We start from the raw sequence: 19,333 nt of genomic DNA on the forward strand, positions 1-19,333 counted from the left end.
TGGTTTGTATTACAGTGAGATTAAGAGGCTTTCTACACCTCCTCTAACAGTTATTGAAAATGGTACATTAACATTCTCTTGTATGCTATTCATTTTGCTGCCATGAGTGCATTCTAGTATTTTATTCAAGCTAAATCTAAACCATCTTATTCAGCTGAAGGAATTTCTGGCAGTTCAAAGGTTAAGCATGTTAGTTTTCAACTCTTTGATTACTAGGAACTTCCATTAGCTAAAAATCATGTGGCAGCCTATGTAAAATACTAACTTGTTCACAGATGGTGAAAGGGTTACTTCCCCCCCCACCACCACCAAATTAAGACTGCTTAAATAACATACAAAAAATATTAACCTGTGACATCCAAAAATAACTGATGAGATGCTAAGGGAGCCTTCTAACCCACAAGAATACTGCCCTTTATCTGGCATCAGCAGTCATGATATGTGGATAGTATTCAACTAAATTATACCACAACTATGAAGGCAATGTATATGTGATTGCCAATAATTTTTCATACCCATAACATGAACACACAATTATGGCCATGGAAGGTACTGGCAATTACAATGTTTTATGTATGCTAACTACTAAACTGAAATTCGTATTAATTCTCTCCTTTTGGAAGTTAAAGTATTCATTATCTATGTAGTGAATTTGTTCCAGGGCTGTTGAAGTGTATTTGTATTAAGATTTTATATGAACTTGCTCATTTCACTGATCATTTGTACATAATTGCATAACTGCACAAGGAAATTAATATTGCTTTAATGCTCATCCCATTAAGCATGCACTTTAATACTGTAATGTATCTTAATAATGCACCTGATTCAAATACTCCATTACACTCATTGTATTGTCATATAGGTTTAACTCTCTCAGGGTCAGAATAACTAGTATTCTATTTCAGCTAAAAGCAGACTACTTTAATCATCTGAGAGTGAGCCAGAAGCCTGAGAGTGTTAACAGCCATTAATACATTTTACACAATTATTACTTTTTGCCCTCACCCTTGTCACCATCATCCTTCTCTTTGCCATTTTCCTTTTCCTTTTCACTGCCATCCTTGTCTTTACTTTCCTTTTCTTTCCCTTCTTCCTTGGATTCTTTGTCTTCCTTTTTGTTCCTGGCTGGGGTGGTAGGACGAGGTCTGGGCTCCATAGACAAGTCAAGCAGCAGTTTACCAACATTCTTCCTTTCGTGCATCTTTGTCATGGCATCAGTCACCTGCAGGTAGAAGCTAGTTTATAAGCTCTATACAATAGTGTTCTAATTGCATTCACCTTAAAAATAAATGGACAATAACTAATCCCGAGAAAGTACACTTACGATATACAGACATAACCAGAGAGTCATTCAACTTCTGTATTGATAGATCAAGAAAAGGGAGTTTACCATTAACTTCGCATTCCATGGTAAATTTTATGTTCTGATGTTGTTTATTAAGGTAGGTTAAAAAAAGTGGAGCATGGCTTTCATCTTGAAATAAAAGGAAGGTGTCATCCACATATCTACGCTAAAGGATGGGTTTAAAGTATGCAGGACAATTATCCAGCCATTTCTTCTCCCAAAAGCAAAGAAAAACATTAGCCATAGTCAGACCCAGAGGCGAGCCCATAGCCACACCGTCTATCTGTTAATACATGATACAGATGAATATGTCGAAACGTCTGGACATAATAAATATGCTGCTCGTTGCAGCACTGGTAATGTTTTTCCTCTATAAACTTTCTTTTACTCTTTCCTTCTGTGACAACCAAACTATTTTACACTGCTGTCTCATACTGTAGGGAATCAAAATTAATAAACCATGTAAGCAATGAGCAGAAGCTTGTGTAGTACTCACATCCTCTAATGCATAGGTCGAGTCGATATGAGGTTTGGCCACACCATTCTGCCACAGTCGGTATACTTCTTCCACCACGCTCCGTACCTTCTCATCTCCACCAGGCTGCCATAAGCACAATGTATACCCGGTAATACATTCAGTCATCATTATTCCATTATAAGCTGTATATTCAAACATCTCTTTGTTACTAAGTACACAGTAAATTACAGAATACTGCCTCTTAACCCATACAATACGACAACTTTTCCATATCCTTTATACCTCCAGATAATTCCTGCCTGACTAGCAAGGCGAAAATGTAATATCCTGCCTGGCGAGGCGATAATGTAATCGCCTGCATTTGTATGTGTCTGTTCCCAAAATCTCTCATAACCAGGTGGGCAAGTTGTATCCAAACTTGTAGGCGGTATCCCGGGATATGTGGCTGATTGGTTAATAATTTTGGTGAAGCTGAAATGATATGCCTTCAACTGCCACAGGACTCATTCAAGAAAAAAAGTACCCTCTAACTTTTTTTTAGTTGCCATTAGTCACTATTTTCTATCATACCCTCAAAAAAGTGAATAGCTAAATAGTAACTAATAAAAATTTTTCAAAGGTCTGCTATACTCAATGACCTTCACCAACACAATACCCTTGATTTAGGGCTTCTAAATATTACTGTGATACTAAAATTAGCAGGAGTAAACAGCAAAATCCGAAGACTTTTTTTTAACCCCTATGTGCCAGGCAACGTGATATGCTGATGCAATTTAGGCTGACGGAGGCTGCACATCCAATCCCTACCGTGCACCTCCTTTACCACCCCATCCATGTATATACTAAACAGCCATGGAGACATCACACATCCCCATTTCAGTCCCACATTTAGATCAATGAACTCACTCAGGTCACCATCCACTCACACAATAGCTCTAGCTCCCTCGTACATAATCTTCACAGCATTCAACAATTTCCCACCCACTCCATATATTCTAAACACCTTCCACATAACTTGCCTATCTACTCTGTCATATGATTTCTCCAAGTTAGTTTGCTGATATTAAGGTAGCTGTTGCATTGACAATACCAGCGTATTAATCTTCATTTTGTGAAAGACACATTCATGAAAACTTCTTGAATTCCAATGACCAAACATACTACTGTACTAATGTTGGCCTTAAGATATCACATAGTACACCTCTGAATGAGAAGTACCAAATCTGTTATGATTTCTTTCTAATAAAATTCTATTTCTAGTAAACCTAGAAATCATTTAAATGCCGGGTGGTAACCTTACACCAACCAACCCATGTTCCCTACGTGACAACAAGTGGGTTGGCAAAGGGTTGGTGCCCCTCCCTGGAAAACAACCAATTGAAAATACAAACAAGTAGCTTCAGACCAGGGATGACCATCAAATGAAAACTAAGGAACAAACAAAGGACATGCTATGGATTGCAACATGGAATTTAAGGGGCACAAATGATGAAGTGAAAGAGAGAGATTGTCCAGGTGCTTGAAGGTGCAAAAGTGGATATAATTATGTAGAATAACAGACTAAATGGGGAGGCGAGAGTGTAAGAGAATGCGAGTATGGATGGGGTATATGCACAGGAATAGGTGAAAACGAGAGGGCAAATGAAGGAGTATGTATTGTTGTGTGCAAGAGATGGAATGAGAATATAAGCGACTATGGATCAGTTGGTTCAAAGATGGTGTGGATAAGACTGAAAGTAGGACTACAAATGTGGGCAACAGTGTGAGTGTGTGTGCGTATGCACCAATGCAAGATCTTGCAAGCATAGTGAAAGAAGAATTTTGGACAAATGTGGATGCGTGCATGGAAAAGTCTGAAAGGAATGAGACTGTTTTTGACTGGAGATATGAACGGAAAACTAGGGAATGCGAAGGTGGATGGAGTAGTTGGTGAGCAGGGTGTGCCTGCAGAAGTGGGTGAGAATGGCAGTGCTCTAGAGGACATTTTTTTTTTTTTTTTTTTTTTTTTTTTTAATGCTAGGAAGAAGGAACCAAAGGACATGAGCCTGCAAAAACTGTTCCTTTCAAAAGAAGAACAAAATACATGCGAGAGCCAATACCCTCTTTAGACACGAAGTGATCCGCAGGTAAACATGGTGAGTGATGAGAAGGGTAAGTGGTAAACTGAACAAACAGAGGGCAATGACATAATGTGTGTGTGGATGAAAGAATGAGGTGTGTAATGGCTGCAAGAGCATATACAGGTTGTGAGAGTCGATCTTCTGACCACTAAGTGGTGGTGGTGCAAGTCAGGGTTCAACTGCAATGGAGGAATAAAAGAAGATATGGACAGGAAGTAGTAGTCCATACGAAAAAGTTTGCAAGAGGAAGGCAACGAGATCATCCAGTCTAAAAACTTAAGCAAGTTTAAAGGTAAATTTGACTTACTGAGAAACAGAGATGGGACGCCAAGAGCGTAGCTCATTTCCTGTATATCACAATTAGGCAAATACAATTAGGTAAATACAAAGCGCTCCAGTCATGATCATGCTCTGTTAGGTAGTTGATACATCCCCCCCCCCCCCAGACTTCATATGCACATCAGCCTGTCAAATAATAAGTGAAAAGTTCAATCTAACACACTTCAAATTTCTGGACTGACCTGGTGGTGAAGAAGACGACGTAGACTAAATCCAATGATCCCTTTGTTGTCCTCATATAGGCGCAATGGTGATACCTTGTCCACTTGCCACCACTGCAATAATTCAAATGTATAGTAAACTACCAACAGACTGATGCTATATTCTATCCACTAACACTCATCATCATCCACACACACAGGATATATTTATCAAATTAGTACTGAAGTTGCTGATTTTTCTTGCAAATATATAAATTTCCATTACTTAGATGTTCAATGGAAGTAACCTCATCATAGAAATACAGTACTTATATTACATCCTCAGTAACTTCTTCAGCAATGACTACTTGTCTTCTGAAAAACTGGACTGGATTTACTACACTTCCACAGCAAAGATGCGAACAGAATCTTTTCGTATTTCACCCACATACAGAAGTTTTTGCTGTAGTGGGATTTATCAAACACCAGGGCCTAGCCAAGGTTGAGAAAAGCTTCCACTAGCACAGATTTGAATCCAGGTCCTCTGAATTAGTACAGCAACCTTAGCCACCACCTTGCTATTCTCCTATGTTATGTCTGAAATACTGACAGACTGCATAGTTAACATATAGGAGTACATTAATTTCCCACACACGAACTGGTAGAGAGATGGTATCAGATCCTCTTAAATCAACAAGAATACAGGCCTCTGACAGGACCTTTCAGTGGAGTAAAATAATCTGGTATTAGCCTACATAAAATTCTGAAATGCAATAAGGTTAAGAGATCATGTTTAATCATCCAACTTCAAGGATTTTCTGTGATGAACAAAGCTGTGATATTAACTTGAATAAAATACACAGTATATCACCTGCAACAAAAGGAAGATTTATCATACACATTGCACCCCACTGTCAGAACAATGCAAGAAAGGCACAATAGATCACAAGTGACTAACAGCAGAGACATGGAAAAGATGACAAAAAAATACAAATTTCCAGCAATAGCAAAATGAAATGAATGCTGAAGTGTACTCCACAATGAAGACAACCGCAAGGAAAGGTCATGGAAAATCAACAGACTATGGTGCAGCCCTAAATACTCACTTTGTCATGAGAAGAAAATGGCTAACTAATTATAAAAGAAAAAGGTAAAGAAAGAAAATGTTATATTCATACCACCCAGCCCAGTAGCTACATTATATAATTTGTAGCTTACAAGAAGTAATTTTGTTTGTCACTCAGTGTAGTCACCTGAAGTTAATATATAAATGGCCTACCATGTACTCCCTGAGCTACCAATGAAGGCATACTGCATCTACTTAGTATTAAAAAAATAATAATAATAATTCTCTGCTTCTTACTTGTCATAAGAAGAAGAAAAGCTCTGTATACTGTAGTAATGTACAGATATATTTTACTTACAGACTTCACTACATTCAAGATGCTCTTTGTCTCTCCAGTCACAATACTTGATGACCCTGTAAAAAAATAAAAAAAAAAAAGTTATGATAATTTTCAAATCATATATTTCCACTTGAAATATTTATCCTAAGAGCAGTTTATAACTCGCCTGAACCCAAAAATAAAATTCAAAAATCGTCATACGTAAGTCTGGAAAAAATCAGAGTTAGAAAACTGTACTCCAAAATGACAACGTTCACCCAATCATTGACTAAAATACATTAACAGTCTAAAAACAGTTTATAAATCAACATAAACACAAAATTTTAGTCTAAAATATCATCCACATCAGTAGAAAAAAATCTAAACCTTTCATTAAACTGGGGTTTGGCCATCATTAGGTGGGGTATGGTAGTATTTCTACCCCCACTGCTAAGCTGGGGTATCACATCTACGGGTATCGTATCTTGGCATATACCAGTACTGCCTGAGGGCCTCCCAATCAGCAGCCAAAGTGCCACAACCAACGTTTCTTCGGAGGGTCCACAGGCCATACCGGAGCAGTAAGACAGGTTAAGGTGACAAGGTTGTGATCAGAGAAGCCCAAAAGAGAGGGAAGATCTACAGTGCAAGCAGAATGACTAGTTGTAAGGAAGAGGTCGAGTATGTCAGAGCTCTCTCTAAGGTGGTCAGGGTTACGGGTAGGGTGCTATGCAAGCTGCTCTAGGTCATTATGGATAGAAAACATGTAAGTTTGTTCACCAGGTGGATCTGTAGAAGGAGAGGATTGCCAAAGATGATGGTGAACACTGAAATCTCCTGGAATGGAGATTACAGAAATAGTGCTCTTTTAATTTACAATGATAACTATAAAATAGATCAGACAGTTTCTCTAAATTTAAAATACCACCTGTGTGGAAAAAGCAGACAGTATTAGGAAAGTTGTCTACGGGTTTTGCCTCAGCTATGACAATAGGGCCACTTTCACTTGACATATAAAAAAAAAAAAGCCCCAAATGGTCAACTTCACTGGGAAGATACAGAGCTTGCTAAGAATTTCATGGTAACCATTCTAATAATATTCAAGCTAATGATTCATGTACTCGCAATCACCACCATAAAAGGTGACTGACGTGGGAATTAGAGTGAAGGTTTCATCAAACGTATCCAAGAAAAAAAGCAATATCTATGGAAGTGGCATTAACCTCTACAATCTGATGATTTTTTCCATTTTATTTGTGCTACTTCTAGAATATATGATTCTGCTTAAGAGATACATTTCAAAATGAAGAGATGAGATACAGAGTTTATCAAATCCTTACTACCAAGAGGCTCTCCCAAGTTAATAAAATCACCCTGAGGAAGCATGGCTAAACTAAATTAACATGTTATTTTGGTGAAGGGGTTGAAACAGACTGCTAAAATGAAGGGTGCAACATACCAAAGAGGATGTAGCGTCCTAGAGGCTTGAGGAGGGAGTACCCACGATTACATTCCTCGCCTCCCTGACAATCAAAAACCACATCCACTCCATCCGGACATGCCCTGATAATGAAATCACCTTTTAGAACAAGCTAACTGTTGTATATCATTACTACCATGAGCAATCACATCTCGAGTTATGGAGAGACAAAGTTAGTAATGAATGGTAGAGTGCTGGATATCTCAAGTATTATGTATGCAGATGTTGTGTTACTTGCTAATTCAGTAGTGAACAACAGTGTTTTGCTGATGGCTGAAAGCATCATGCTCTGAAAGAATATTTAGACAGGAGTAAGCTCATGGTTGCTAAGAGAGGTAAGTCTCAATACTGTATGATGTGCTGGTACATGGAAAAACTTCAAACTAGTGAGGGACATTAAGCATCTGTGTGTAGTTATACATAAGAGGTAAATATGCCATGTGGAAAACAGTATAGCAAAGGGAAGAAAGCTGGCACTATGAAGCCCTTAACAAGAAACAGAGATCTGAGTATGGCAACTGCATGAGGACTGCATGAAGGAGGTTTAGTGCCCACTTCAACATATGGGTACGAGACCTTGGTATGGCACAAAAAAGTAAACAGTGGTGATGATGATGTTAATGAAGAAAGAGTGTGATATACAAAGAGTGGATACAGTAAGAAATGTATTTTGTGAAAGATGAGTATGAAGTCTGTAGACAAAACCAGATGAAGAGTGTGTGTATACAATATGGTCATACAGCAATATGAGGTATAAATGGAGTGCTGCAGAGGGTACCTGTGCGAGTCTGAAGGTGGGAGGAGGCATGGTAGGCCAAGGTCATCATAGATGGTAAATTAAATAAATGAGCAAATGAATGAATGAACAGTGAGAAAATACTAGCACCAAGCCTAGAAAGACTATGTGGCACTATGGCAGCAAAGAATATCCATCCATCCATCATCCAACCCTACACTGCCCCACGAGAAGCGCAGGAGCCCAGGGCCAGGCAGCTGGTCCCGACATTTAAGATGAGAGTGAGCAAAGAATACAGGACAATTAAATTAGATGCAGAAAATGCTGAGCAGAAAGAAAGGCAACAATATTCAAGACAGAAAAAGCACGAAAATCACCAAGGAAATCAGCAAGCACTGTGGGACAGGGTGAGAAGGAGAGGAAGGGGAAAGCAGAGAGATGGGCATGAAGAGTCAATGGGCAGTTGAGAAAAAGGTGGTGGATGGTCAAGGGGCAGTTACAGCATGAACAAAGTGACGGAGGTCACCACTCATTAACTGACCAGGAGTGATGCAGGTATAACCCAGGCGAATATGAGCAAGAACAGTCTTCCACTGACAATTGGGGTGTGGAAACAGACCAAGGAAGAACAGATGGTCTAATGATACGAAGCTTGTTGGTGACCTGGGAATCCCAGAAAGTTTGCCAGAGATCACAGAAGAGGCAAGTTAGAATAGGAAAACAATCAAGAGCATGAATGGACCAAGGAGTAGACGTGAGAAAAATAGTAGCTGAACAAGCCAGTGAGTCTGCACGTTCATTACCGGTGACCCCAACATAACTAGGGATCCAGCAAATTTAATCGACTTCTAATGCACAGAAAAACAGAGAAGCCACTCTTGAATTTGGGTGACAAGGGGATGAGAGGTTTGTAGAGAAGAAAGTGCACTGTGAGAGTCAGAGAAGATAACAAAAGAGGAGGAAGAGGAACGAAACAGACTTCAGAACAAAAGGAACAGCATAAAGTTCTGACATGAGAACAACCTCAACTGAAGGAAGGGGACCAGAAAAAGAAGACTCAGGGGAGATGACAGCAAACCCAACACCACAAAGAGATTTGGAACCATCGGTAAAGGTGGAAGTAGCAGCAGTGTGAGAAGACATATGACCAAGAGAGAGGGAGCAGAGAGCGACAGGAGAAAGAAGAGAGTGAGAAGAGAGAAAGGAAGGGCAGACCACTGGGGAAGGAAGATGCCGAGGAGGGAAAGAAAGGGAATAAATGGGAAGAATGGATGGAAAGGTGAAACTGATAGACTAAGGAAGGTCGGGTGTGTGGAGGAAGAATGGAAGGAGAAGATGAAAGGAAGGAGAAGATGAGAGGCAAACTGAAAAGGGCAGCAGAGAGAGGGAGGAGGGTGGAGCAATTTATTACAAGGAAACTGAAGCGGGCGTGAATAAGACTTAACTGTAAGGAAAGAACAGCAAGAGGGAAAAGGGGGGGGAAGCGATACAACGCAAAGGCTTGTGGTTGGGGTTAACCGGAAGGCATCTAACTTTATACATTAAGATTTGAGAAGGTTGACTGTACTGTTTGTTGTCCATACTACCATCATAAAAATACTTTCCATTACCACAGCCATCAAGGACAGACTAATTTATTAAAATATATAATCATGGTAGTGTAACATCAAAGGTTATTGTAACATTCAGCAGGGAGTTATCAAACTTTTGATCGTGACAATACAGTACAGGTCTAGAACCATACTTACTTTCTGACCTCGCCATGGACATCACTGGTCCTGTCAATAAGGTGGGTGACAGAAGACTTAATTGCTTCATGTTTATTTTTGGATGCTACCCCTACAATAGTCACTCCTCCAATTTGCTGCAGCAATGCACATATCGCCTGGCCCTGTGGCAAAGTGGAAAGACAGATGAACAGGTTTGACTGCTGTAATACAAGGAAAAGTTTAACTCCTTCAGCATGAGGATATACTTTCTATTCTATTCTTGCTTTCACCAAACTACTTTATTCAAGTTACCTTATTCAGTGAAATTTAGTAACCTCTCACTCAAAAACAAGTCTAACTGAATGACAGTACATAGTTAGCAAGAATAATACAAAGAAGATCAACTAAAGAGGATAATAAAATAAAATTAAATGCCATGCTATTGCCTTTAAACAAATGCTCAGCTACAGATAACATTTACAGAGTTTCTTTAAAAGTAATCAATCCACAGAATCTTACAGTCATTTTATTAACTTATACAGGGAACAGGTATGGAAGGCTGGCAAATAAAAAGTGGATGACTCACAAACGACTAAGGTCTATATTGTCACCGAGCTTAGCAGCCATTCTACCACTTCTTTCTTAGCTGTACATTTGCATATTACACTATGTGGTAGGTGGGGGCACCCATCATCCATGCACTTGATTAAGTGCTGCCTACATCTTCCTTCATGTCTTTCATTCTCTTTCTGCATCTGTACTCCTCTCTCCCTATTTCTCCCATCCTTCCTGTCACTGTTTACTACTATTCTTTCAACTTTAGGTGGCTCTACACTTACTGGCATGCCAAATGGTTTCTTATAACTCAGGAAACCTTTTACAATGCTGGGTGGTAACCATATGAGGTGAAATGGAGCCTAATATAGTGCCCTGTGTTAACTGGGTGGAGATGAAAATGTGGCATCCACCCAGGGACCAAACCTCCACACTCATCAACAAGCCCTGCTGTGGCACTTTCAGCCACATGGGGGCATCAGTTCACTGCATGGAGTGGCCCTGTCGAGGCAGCTGCTTCCCTGCAATTGATGGGTCTGCTCAATCAGACAGACTGGGGTAGTACAACACCTAAATATATAGAACCATGCTCATGACTGCAAGAGTAGTGTATTGTTTTGACTTCAGTAGTAGGATCTCGCCAATAACATCTAACTGGTGCCAGAAAAATGCCATTATTAGTGAAATTGTCATTTGCGTGACATTAAGATACATGTATAAAGGGCCTATTGGTGTCGCCACCCCAGGACTTTTACCCATTTTTCCCATCTGAAGCCCTCGTATCACTACTTATATTAGCTGAAATAATAAGATTAGTTATTAAATCATTACTAATATAAAACTCACATTAAAGGAGTTAATGAGGTGTTTGATGAGATGATTGTTCCAAGAAAAGCAATACGAAGTGACATGAAATATGGGAGAAATAGGAAGAGAGGAGGGCAGACAGAGAAAAGAATGATAAAGGCTAAGGAAGAAGCAGGCAGGTACATCAAGTGTGTGAGTGGATGATGGTCGCCATCACCTACCACACTAAGTGAATCCAAACGTTATTATAGACACCAGGCATTTATTTTAACTTACTGTTATTGCCAAAAATGTTACTGTCAAAGTTGTTATTGGAGAGATCCTACTGAGTGTTGCTCTGTTAACAAAACACAATTTTGATCCAATTTCAACTAAACCTGATGGCTGGGTCAAGGGTCAGCAAACTGGTTAATCTATTACTTTTTAGAATAGGCCAAAGGCAAGTTAAATAGTTTTACTCTAATTCAGGTGAAACTTAGGAAGGGCTGAAGGTAAAGTAAATGTGAAAGATTTAATTCTGAAAATCAAAGGTCAAGGCCACAGCAAGGTCAAATTTGGACTTCAGTATATCTGCATGATTTAAGATTAAATAGGATTTGGACCAAACTTAGAAGAGTTGAGGATCAAAATGGGATGGATTATTATTATTATTATTATAATAATTTTGTAACAGTAGACCAGCTCATGGGCATAGCAAGGTCAACTTTAGGTCAAACTGCAAAAAGTGTTAAGGATAAGGAAAGGATAAAGGTATTCAAATTTAATAAATAAAGACCAAAGTCACTGGGATAGGTCATATGTACTGTACAAGCCACATGGAATGGCCAGCTTAAACAATTCAGATCCAGTTTATACCTTTGCAAAAGGATTCAGGGTAAAGCAATAATGAAGGGATTTGATTTTACAATTATTCATTAAGGAAAGTTTTTAAACAATATGAATGAAACTTTGAAAGCATACGGGTCAGTCACGCATGTAGTGATCCGATTCTGAGAACAACAGGTTAAAAGTAAAGGTCTCAGGGCAAGGTCAACCATGTTTTTATCCGATATAAACTAAACTTAGTGGAAGAGCTGAAGGTCAGTCAATAATTAAGTCATTCAATTTCGAGAATCCATCGAAGATCAAGGATATGGAGCAAACTCAAATATCTGGCTCTCACATTTGTAGGGAGCAGGTGTTGCAGTAAATGCTCTCTGTCTCCTGTGTATTTATATGTTCTAATACATAAACACTGTCATGTTTATTTAAATATTCTATTATGCAGTCTGAACAGGTAACAAACAACAATAATGAGCCATACGCATACACAGAACTGGTAAGGATGAAGCACTACAGAGCCTCCTTAACCCCTAAACCACGGGGTTGTTTTGGCGCTCCTTGTGTGTCCCGCTAGGATATTTGCGCTCCGACAGACTTTGTAAAAATATTTGCCAAAAATCAGTTATTAGTCCTAAAATATCATAATTAAATATGCATATGGCACATACCTTCAGCTTTCTCCTGGGATGTTTGTTTAGCCTTCATCAAGTACTGTAGGACTTGTGAGGACTTCTGAAGTTGGGTAACGAAGTCTCCACTTTACACTTCCCAACACCTCGTAATATGATTACCACAGCCTGATATTATCACTAGAAACACTATTCCATGATTTTCAAATAGTTTGGAATCCATACTCCCCCCCCAAAAAAAAAAACACACAGAGCAATGAAAATTACGAGCGCGTAACGGCTTCCCACTTGCGCTCGTTCCCTGCTGGTATTCTGTCATTTATTATTCATAGAAACACTCACACTTTATATTCCTATTACTATTTAACACATATATATCTGCAGTCTTTATCCGTAAGTTTCCTTCAGTAATAGTAGTTTATTGTCAGTGTAGGCATTCAATTTCTCTTTCAGTAAATTACATAGCATTCACTTTCTCATCCTGTATACTAGCATGGAGAACAAATCTGTCACTTTCACTTTCATAACTCCCAGTAATCATACATGCTAGAGTGAAACTTTCACTTTCAATACTCCTAGTATATATACTTGTATTCTTATATTACTACTTATTTACATTTGTTTACATTCTCTATTTTATTTACATTATTTATATTTCAATTTTATTTACACTATGTTATGCACTGTCACTTGCAGTAACTTATAAAACTATTTTCCACTGTTCACCTACATTTACATTCATTGCTTTCACTTGCTGTTTACACATTATTTACACATTATTTACATTTCCACGTGCACTGTTTTAGAGTCACCAGAAAGATCGTAGTCACTGTCCATCATTACCACTGATAAATTAGTCAGTTCACATTCCACAGCAGTTACTTAGCCATTTACCCCTTTCCACACGAGGTTTAGTAGAGGCAGAGGTCACAGGGCCCTTTGCATGGGACTAAAAAGCGGTGGAATTGGACAGGCGAGAATCCGATGTGGTTTCACCTTGAAAGACGACAGTAAACAGAATGGTGTTGCCTAGGGGCAGTGAAGGGCTGCCAATGTCGCATGGTGACAGCTGCTAATATATACGCTATGAAATGATTGGCAGGAAATCTAGACAATACATCATAAATTAGGTAGCTGCAGGTGAATGTAAATATCACTTAGGCTTCTCCCTTGCTTTCTTATATATATTTTGATTATGAGAACAGGTCATACGGCATATTTCAAGGAGAAATAAACGGGGAAAATTAGCGAACGAGTGCACGTGAGGTGTTGCCAGGTGATAATTAGCCCATTCCAAATGTATGGCAGTATCAATTACCTTTTCTCTTTCTTTTATATATTATTTTGTATAAGAATAGGGCAAAGGGCACATTTCAATGGATAAAACGAGTGGAAAAATCCATCCAGCATTTGTATAGCGCAGTGCAGCTGGTCAGGCGGGAGGAGAGGGTAATGGACGTGAGGTAGGGAGGGGGGGAGTCAAGGACAGGAGAAAATTGGCTAAATTGTCAACAGTGATGGGAGTACAGGTGACATTAGCAGAACTCAGTATAGCTGGACACTGGTAGTACTGATAGATGATACAAGCCACCACTTGAAAGCCCGGGCGAATTCAAAATAACACATAATCACAAATGTGACGCCCCGCAGTATGATCCCTTGCTCCTGAGCGTCACGAAAGTGACGCCCCGCGGTTAAGGGGTTAATCAACTAAAATACAGCTTTATGAAATACTGACCACAGCACCACCAGCTGAATAGATAAGGACAGTGTGGCCAGGTGCAGCATTGGCCAGCTGATGAACCAGCAGATATGCCACAGTGTAGCTCATTGTTACTGCAGCAGCTTCCTGTAATTTAAGAAAAATATATCTAAAACACATCATCAGGAGCAATGAGGAGGACTTAAAAATATGTGAGTGTGTTTAAAAAAGGTGTGTATAGAGAAGTGTGTGCATGTGAGGCTCAAGGAAATTGACTACTTGGCATCTTTTACTCAGGCCAGCCCTGGCCATACCACTTTACCACAGCCTATTCGTGCATGTACACCCGGACATAAAAAGACAAAAGTTTCCTGGGGAAAAAACTTGGCATAAAACTGATACAGCACTTATATTAGCCAGAGAACCACTCAGCTGAGTAACATGCAGTCACCTGGTAAGCTTCGAAACAAAACCAAAGGAAACTAAGGAAGGAAAAAACATCCCTCACTCCGTCATGCCTTACTGTAATTACAAAGCGTAATCTGAAAGACTATCTTGTCAAACTTTGCGATAGGTAAGGCACAGCCCGAGGCATTACTGATAAGAATCTTGATTACATAAGAATTTAAACAACAGAACTAAATGGTGTTAATTACACAGTTGCAAATCCGTACCTATACAGGGTGTCCCGTGAGTTTTGTCATTAACTTCTGGTGATGATTATTCAAGACATTCTATAAAAAAGTGAGAGAGAGAGACCTTAACAAAACATTCTTCCCACTCGATCCATGCACCATGTCACAACTGCCTGATGTGTACGAGCATGCATCAAACTTTATCTGCAACATAATAAACAGACGCTTCTTGGCAAATACTTAAAACATGCCTTGCTTAAGCCCTACTCAAGAAACCCGGCCTAGATTTCAAGAGCATGACAAATTATCATCCTGTCTCTAACCTGTCCTTCTTATCTAAGATTACTGAGCAGGCCATACACGATCAACTCTTACCACTACTGGAACAGAACAGAGTTGCTCTTGTTGTTCAATCGGCATACACAAAATATCATTCAACTGAAACTCCATTAACAAGGATTCATAAGGATTTGGTGACAAACACCTGTAGTGGGATGTCGTCTCTCTGTTCTGTTGTAACTGTCTGCAGCTTCTGACACAGTAGATCATAAACCCGATTTTTAAGGCATTCGTGACAGTGCTATTTTGCTCCTTCAGTTGCATCTGTCAGACAGATCTCGGAGAGTACTTGCTGATTACTCAAGCTCAAATTCTGCTCTCCTTCTGTTCGAAATCCCCCAAGGATCAGTTTTGGGTCCAATTCTATTTACAATCTACACGAGTAGTTTATCGTCTTTAGTTGACGACACTCAACTCTATGTTAAGATGTCAGATGTCCTTCCCCAAAATAACAGTGTGAATCCTATAACATACCTGGAGTGGCATGGTTTCTGGCACCTGATAGACATACTTGGATGGTACTGGAACAAGTTCTGCCCAAGCTCGATGGTCAGGCAATGCAACCACTCTGTCCCCAACCTGTAGTAATTTACATATATACAGAAGTTTGAAAGATAAAGGCAGCACCATAGGTTCACTTACAGAAATATTACAGTAACTAATTTGATGAATCATTAACCCAACCGGCAGCAGTTGCTAATTTAAACTTACAAAACATTATGCCATCAATACAGCATAAACCAACGAATGAGAGGAGGATTAGGACCCATCAGCTTCCCTATCCCTCCTCCTCACATTTACCAGGAAGGCGAGAGTCTGATTACCACTTCATTAGCATTTATCTCATTCAGTGGTTTCAACTGTGGTTGCATGCTGAATGAACACCTGAGCATACACATGGAATGAACAAGGGTACTGATTACTCAACATCTGGGGTTGCTTTGTACTCTAATGAGTGTATTTTCTATTACTGTACCTCTTCCTTGACAATTTATCTTACATACTACCCCTCAACATTCTTGTGTCATTTTCTTAACATTTAATATAGCTAAAATGTGCATAAATAACATACAATATTGTACTGTACATGACAACATGACATATACAGAAATAAAACTGTTCTATACCCACAAGACTATGGACCCAGCACAATAATTATTAAGTATTCTATCTATCTATCTATTGTCAGACGCCTTAATCCTGCAAGGGGAGGCTACAGACAAATTGCCTCCATGTTGCCGTGTCCCCCACCATTTCACTGCCCTGCTCCCAGCTCACCCCCCCACCCTCCTTTCTCATATATCTCTCCACTTCATTCCTCCATCTCATCCTTGTTCTCCCTCTCCCTCTCCTCCCTTCCACTTCACTCACACACATTCTCCTCATCAGTCTCTCTCTCTCCGTCCTCTCCACATGGCCAAACCACCTCAGTGTGTTTCTCCTAACACTTTCTATCACATCCACATCCCCACCACAAAGCTCCTTCACTTCCTCATTTGTCAGTCTGTCTCTCCATGTGACTCCACAGGCTCCTTTCAAATACCTCATTTCCACTGTTCTCACTCTTGACTTGTGTCCTTCCAACATGGTCCAAGCTTCACTTCCATACTTTAGAGTTCGTATCACAATACTGTCATGCAGTAACTATTTCACTTCCTCGATTCATATCACTGCTTTCAAAGAACCAGCAACTTTTCTTATTAAAAGGTTCCATTTCCCAAACAGAAGCATAAGTATTTGGAATTACTTAGACGAAGAAGTGGTGCAGGCAAAAAACATTCATGTGTTTAAAACTAGACTAGATAAATGCAGATATGGAGACAGGACAACGTGAGCTTAGCTCAATTCCTGTATACTACAAACAGGTAAATACACACACACAGTGTATATACATATACATATACATATATATATATACACAATGGGTAAAACATACAAATAAATGTGCACATACACAATGTACAATGTAAACACATACATACACGTGCATACACAATGTACACACACACACACACACACACACACAATGGGCACACATACAAACAAATGTGCACAAACCATGTGAATACACACAATGTACAAGTCTACATACACATGTATACACAATACACACACACACACACACACACACACACACACACACATGCACACACAAACACACACATACAATGTACATATACATACACAATGTACAAACAAGCATGATGCACACACACAAGAACAATGCACACAAACACACACTCATTCAAGTTATGACAGAGGGACCCACCTTAAATCCCTCAACATCTTCGCTCACCGCCTCCACAATGCCAGCACACTCAAAGCCCAAGATAAAGGGAGTCTTGGGTGGTGCTTCAGTGACACCCTGTCGAACCATCACATCTTGGAAGCTCACCCCGCTGTTTCAATGATATGAGAGTCAAGTGAAATGTGCAGGTGGAAAAAGTATTGATCAGGAGGTAAGCTGAAAATGAAATACTGAAAGCTAAGTTAAAAAAAAACAAAAATAAAAAAATAATGCTGTCAGCTTCCCAAAATTGCCCCTGTCAATACTGAAATGCAAAACCTAAACCCATTCCTATTTTGTCAACAAGTGGGTTGGTGGAAGGTTAGCATCCCTCCTCATAAAACCACTAACTCAAAGACAAACAGCCACCCCTTATGGGATTATGGCATCTGGCTATAGACTGACAGATAGACAGTATGGTGCTGACTGTTACTATGTCTGTACAGTGACCAAGACAAACCAACCATATGGTACATTTATAAGGTCTGTCACACTTCTGGCCACTGTGAAAGTATTTATCACAATAAATGCATATTACTCAAATACATAATACAGTTAATAGTATTCTACTCACCAGAGCTGTACACGAATCAACACCTCACCATCTGCCAGACTAGGTACAGGCCGCTTCACAATCTTCACAGACTTTAAGCCGCCAAAACCATTCAGAATAACAGCTCTCATCTCCTTGCCTGCTTCTCCAGTCTTGTTATCCTTGGTAATCCCTTCTGCCTCAGCTTTGACATCGCCCTTGGCGTCAGTCTTGGCTTCAGCGTTGGACTTTTGTTGGACGTCCGTCATCACGGTGGCTTGTGGTGAAGTGGGTGGTAGCAGACCAACAGGTGGGAAGTTGACAGGCGCGCCCCGCTGTCCCAACTACACCTCGCCCTGGCTTTAACCCATCCTATATTATACAGCACAGGCATCTCACGAAAAATTATTGACTAACAATTTATGAATTATCCGCGAAATGTGACTATTTATTGCACCATGTATTGTTTACATGTAGTTTCTGCAAGACGTTAAGTAGAGAATGATGCATAGAAAGTTAAAGGCAAGTTTTCGACCTGACAAACCAGTGCGAGTTGTGAGCGCTTGCGTTTAATTATCGCCGCGCACACACTGTTTAACTCTGCTTAGATATGCTTCTATTCCTTGTAGCTCATTGTATGCTACAAGACAGTGATTGTTCTTTTGTAAGGTTGAATTCCAAGAGCTAATAAACTATAAAGAGTTAAGGAAATTAACATACGAGCTTGTCAATGGTACCGCAAACCCTTTTTTTGTTCATTGGACTCCATGGGCGGTGCGACGAAATAGCGAAACGGCAGCCATTTACCGAATCGGCACTTTTAATCGGAAAATATTATCATTTTATGACTGTTATGCTGTGTTCTTTGGTCGACTTCTCGTCCTTAGAACACTAGCTACTGAGCTGGGGTTCTTTTTCGAGACCGGATCTAGAATACACAACAAGAGAAACAGCACAGAAAAATTCGGGTCGACCAACCTTACACGTACAGTATATTACCTTAATTACACACAGAACAGATACAATATAAGTGATACACAGCTTAGGTTAAAGGGACATAGTTGGACTAGTTGACTCTGGCCCAGGCTGCTGTGGACTTGGGCTGCTAACAGGTGTCGCCTGGGGGTGGGAGGTATAGTCAGGTGCAAGGTAGTCAGGTGCGCCTTCCCGCAGGAGGCACGAGACTAGCCTACTGCCGGGGGCTGGGTCGTCCGGAGTGGGCTGCTGGTCGGCGTGGAGGAAGGCCCTTCCCTAGTGGGGCCTCGGTGGAGAAGCCGGCCCTCTGGACTTGGG

The 19,333-nt window shown here is 40.0% G+C and overlaps 1 protein-coding gene across 1 annotated transcript; it reads right to left on the bottom strand.

Annotated features, from left to right (window-relative positions):
• Window positions 1-303: 303 nt before the first annotated feature.
• On the bottom strand, window positions 304-18,327 carry LOC145405047 (putative NADPH-dependent quinone oxidoreductase VAT1L). Its single transcript, XM_080276550.1, has 10 exons — window positions 18,083-18,327; window positions 17,491-17,620; window positions 15,696-15,800; window positions 14,284-14,394; window positions 9,772-9,914; window positions 7,267-7,370; window positions 5,847-5,902; window positions 4,465-4,557; window positions 1,842-1,946; window positions 304-1,222 (listed from the first exon to the last, which is right to left on the bottom strand). Exons 1-10 carry the CDS (start codon window positions 18,307-18,309, stop codon window positions 989-991), a joined length of 1,308 nt encoding a protein of 435 aa, XP_080132676.1. The 5' UTR covers window positions 18,310-18,327; the 3' UTR covers window positions 304-988.
• Window positions 18,328-19,333: the final 1,006 nt, after the last annotated feature.

This window comes from Coenobita brevimanus, chromosome 7 (genome assembly GCF_032717465.1).
Source record: "Coenobita brevimanus isolate Jiangsu-jjx chromosome 7, ASM3271746v2, whole genome shotgun sequence".
Lineage (NCBI taxonomy): Eukaryota > Metazoa > Arthropoda > Malacostraca > Decapoda > Coenobitidae > Coenobita > Coenobita brevimanus.

Coding starts and splice junctions, on each gene's coding strand:
- LOC145405047 (XM_080276550.1), bottom strand. CDS start 18,309: ATGACGGACGTCCAACAAAAGTCCAACGCTGAAGCCAAGACTGACGCC. Junction 7,371..9,771: donor GTCCATGGCGAGGTCAGAAA/GTAAGTATGGTT, acceptor TTTCATTATCAG/GGCATGTCCGGATGGAGTGG. Junction 5,903..7,266: donor AGGACGCTACATCCTCTTTG/GTATGTTGCACC, acceptor ATTTTTTTACAG/GGTCATCAAGTATTGTGACT.